The 3,492-nt window shown below is 35.4% G+C and overlaps 1 protein-coding gene across 1 annotated transcript; it reads right to left on the bottom strand.

Annotated features, from left to right (window-relative positions):
• Positions 1 to 288: 288 nt before the first annotated feature.
• Positions 289 to 2,801, bottom strand: LOC114421963 (homeobox-leucine zipper protein HOX11-like). Its single transcript, XM_028388111.1, has 4 exons — positions 2,350 to 2,801; positions 1,600 to 1,931; positions 1,260 to 1,339; positions 289 to 996 (listed from the first exon to the last, which is right to left on the bottom strand). Exons 1-4 carry the CDS (start codon positions 2,672 to 2,674, stop codon positions 600 to 602), a joined length of 1,134 nt encoding a protein of 377 aa, XP_028243912.1. The 5' UTR covers positions 2,675 to 2,801; the 3' UTR covers positions 289 to 599.
• Positions 2,802 to 3,492: the final 691 nt, after the last annotated feature.

Raw genomic sequence — 3,492 nt, 5'->3', positions numbered from 1 at the left:
TTGCACCAACATTTTGAAACTTCCAATTAATTACCCCATCAAATTTCAGTTTTTGTTCTATTTTGTCTTGTTTGTTTGTATGCAAAGAAAATTCTATTCACGAGTATTTTGAAGTGTTTTAGAAATAAAATAAAAACTAAGTTAAATTTTAAAAATTATGGTTAAAGTATATACTATATGCAAATTTTCCTTCATAGTAAAACTATTTATTTTTAAGAACTACTAGTAGTTTAGAGATACTTATTAATTAGTAGTATTTAAAGAATACATAGAAAAAAGGGTGAGAGATTTTTCTAGTACAAAAAACCAGTATCATTTCCCTTTCTCTTTGATATCTATCATCTTCACTGTCTAAAATTTTCTTCTGCCTTCTTTCTGATTTCACCATGGATAAAACCAGTAAAAGAAGGAAAATACAGAGAGAGATTCAAACAAGGAAAAAAAACCAATTATCCAAATTCTATATAACCGTCTCCACCCCCACCAAAAAAAAAACTATAAGCCTCTCAGAATTAATTAACTTCCCTATATACAAAAATCAAATCAATTTCCAAGCCTCAACTCAAAATATATAGCACTAGTCTTGAGCTTGATATCTTTCAAGATGCTGAGGATTGGTGCTGATGGAGTTGTTGTTGGCTACTGTGAACAAATGGGTGGAACCTGGGTTTGCCAAAGGGGAATCCAATGGGTTTGGAGGGTGAGTCATTGTTGTTATTGTTATTACCTGTTTTGACACAGGCCGTGGCTCCTGAATTAGTAGCATTGATGGTGGCACTCATTGATGAGGAAGTGGATGTGGAATTTGTGGCCACGCGTTCACAAGAAGGGCACATGGTCAAAGTAGTGGCTGGTAATTGCATGTAGAATGGGTTTGAGGTCTTCAAAGCCCTCAATTCTTGAAGCTCCTTGTGAAGTCTTCTATTCTCTTCCGTTAGTGTCTCACAACATCTCTTCAAGTACTCACAATCCACTTCTGTTTGCTTCAACTTAGTCCTGCATGCAATACACACATTCACGATTATTTATTAGTATAACCAATAGTATTACTCATAAGTCATAACCATGCATATAACAAAAATGAAACTAATCAAGTGTATGACACTCCCATGTAAAGTTCTTTCTAAGATTAAATAAAAATTAAACCATACCCTTTTATATAATATGGTGTATGAAAAAAAATGGTATGAAATTTGAAAAATCTAGCAAATAGCAAGGTCATGTGGAATAGAACTATGCTCATGTGTAGGATGTTGTACCTTGCTCTTCGGTTTTGGAACCAAACTTCTACTTGGCGAGGTTGAAGATTGAGTTGTTTAGCAAGAGCAAGCTTTTGTTTCTGCATCACAAAATTACGCGTCCAACACCATTATTAATTAGGTACAAATACTACTAAAAAAACAAAACCAAACAAAGAAAAAGAGACAAGATAAATTATTATATGATGTGATCGTATCATGTATCCATCGACCGACCAATTTTCATGTGATATATTAAGTAAAAGAATAAGTTTATCGTGTGACATGAAAATTGATCAGAACAACCATGAATAGGTGATAGTGTTAGATCATCCAATAATATTTCAGAAGGGGCACTCACGGGATTAAGAGTGTTGTGCTCCTTGAAACTCTCTTCAAGGAACGCAGACTGTTCCTTCGAGAGTCTGAGTTTCTTCCTGGTGTTACCACCACTACCATTATTGTCATCATCATCGCTAGCTCTTGAAGAAGTCCTTTGATCATAGGCCTCACCCTCAAAGTCCCTCTTATTAGAGCTCCCTCCTCTGCTGTTGTATATGCAGAGATCCATTTGAAACGACGAGGCGGCGCTGTTCGGAGACGACGACCGCGCCGCCTCGTCCTCCGCCGCTGGAGGTTGCACGTTCACGTCCAGCCCCCGTGAAGAACCTCCCAACTCGGATGATAAACTCCCTGCACGTGTCCACAAGAGACCCATATGTGAAGTTATATCATAGAAACTCAAATAATAATAGTACCAAATAATTGAAGGGGAAAAAAACTTTTACACAATAGTCTTTTTCATATACTTTATTCCCCCAATAAAATTAGAGTTTTGCAGTTTTATTTTGATAATTTGTATAATCTGTTAATTAGAAATTGTTATTATACAAATTAGTGAAATGGCTGAAGCGAAACTTTTAATACTAACTAGAAAACATGATGAATAAGTTTTGTCCATAGTAGAATGAATGGAAAGGATTCGAATCTCTTGAATACGTTATTTTTATGAATTTTTTAAAGGAGTCTTATAAAAATATAGTACAAGAGATTGAAAAAAAACCCTGAGGAGAACTATTTTAGGGGTAAAACTGGAAAAGTGGGTGTTCACCGTTTTCAGAAGGAGGGTGCCATGGGAGAGCAAGTTGAGGGAGAAAATCAAGTTGATGCAGAACTGTGTTGTTGTTGGGTTTGGAACAAAGGTCATTAGGATCTTCTGTTCTGTGAGTGTTGTTGTTGTTATTTGGCTTTGTTTCTTCATCTTGGTATTCTTCATCTTCATCTTGTTGATGATCTTTTTGTCTAGTGATGATTGGACCAATTGATAACGTTGTGTTGAAGCCTAACCCCAGTTGGTTGGAGGTGGCTTCACGAGGCTTTTCCATGAAACCAAGCAAAGGCCTTGAAGAGTCTCCTAAGCTCAAACCAAGCTCCATGATCTCCTTCTCTTTCTCTGCATAGGCTAAGTGAAAATAGAGAGAGAGAGAGAGAGAGAGAGAGAGAGAAGAATGTGGAATAGAAGTGGGGAAAGGTGTGGTTTGGACTGAGAATTAAGGAGGAGGTCTGAAAGAGAAGAGTCTTTATAATTATAGAGATGAGAGAGAGTAGTACGTGATCATAGGATGACCCAAATGGTCACCTTTTTTAAAAAGAAATTAAAAAAATATTATATTTATATTTAGTGGGTATTCTCTCTTTTTCTTTTCTTTTAAGTTTTTTTAAATTGAAATTTACTAAAAATTTGCGCAAGGGAAAAGGGTGTTTGACCGACAAAGTTTCCCAAGGTTGACAAACACACGTGAAACCCTATTTTTAAGATAGAAGATGTAGATATAGATACTCGTATGCTACTAGATAGCATTAGATGCATAGGTTGTGTAGAGTTAGTAATCGTAGATTGATGGTATCAATCGACAACATTATTCCTCGAAAGAATTATGCTTGGCGCGTGACCATCGTGTAGGTTAGGTTTGAGCATGGTTATTGGCATTCATTCACTCACTTGGGGTTATGCTATTATGGTTTTATGAGGTTGGGATTTGGGACTCGTTTAATCTTTTGTCTCAAAAGTTGTGTTGTGTCATGTGTGTGGTACAAATGACTGTGCATCAATGATATTCGTTCACATGAGTATTCCATTAAAAAACTAAAAGAAATTATTTAATACAAAAATTGTAGATATTAATTATAAATTTTTGGTCATCAATAAAAATATTTTGACTTTAAGTCTTTTAATTAGTATTTTTAAGATATT

Source organism: Glycine soja, chromosome 8 (assembly GCF_004193775.1).
Source record: "Glycine soja cultivar W05 chromosome 8, ASM419377v2, whole genome shotgun sequence".
Classification (NCBI taxonomy): Eukaryota; Viridiplantae; Streptophyta; class Magnoliopsida; order Fabales; family Fabaceae; genus Glycine; species Glycine soja.
This window is presented reverse-complemented; position numbering and strand designations above follow the sequence as displayed.

Coding starts and splice junctions, on each gene's coding strand:
- LOC114421963 (XM_028388111.1), bottom strand. CDS start 2,674: ATGGAGCTTGGTTTGAGCTTAGGAGACTCTTCAAGGCCTTTGCTTGGT. Junction 1,932..2,349: donor GCACCCTCCTTCTGAAAACG/GTGAACACCCAC, acceptor GGACACGTGCAG/GGAGTTTATCATCCGAGTTG. Junction 1,340..1,599: donor AGCACAACACTCTTAATCCC/GTGAGTGCCCCT, acceptor TTTGTGATGCAG/AAACAAAAGCTTGCTCTTGC.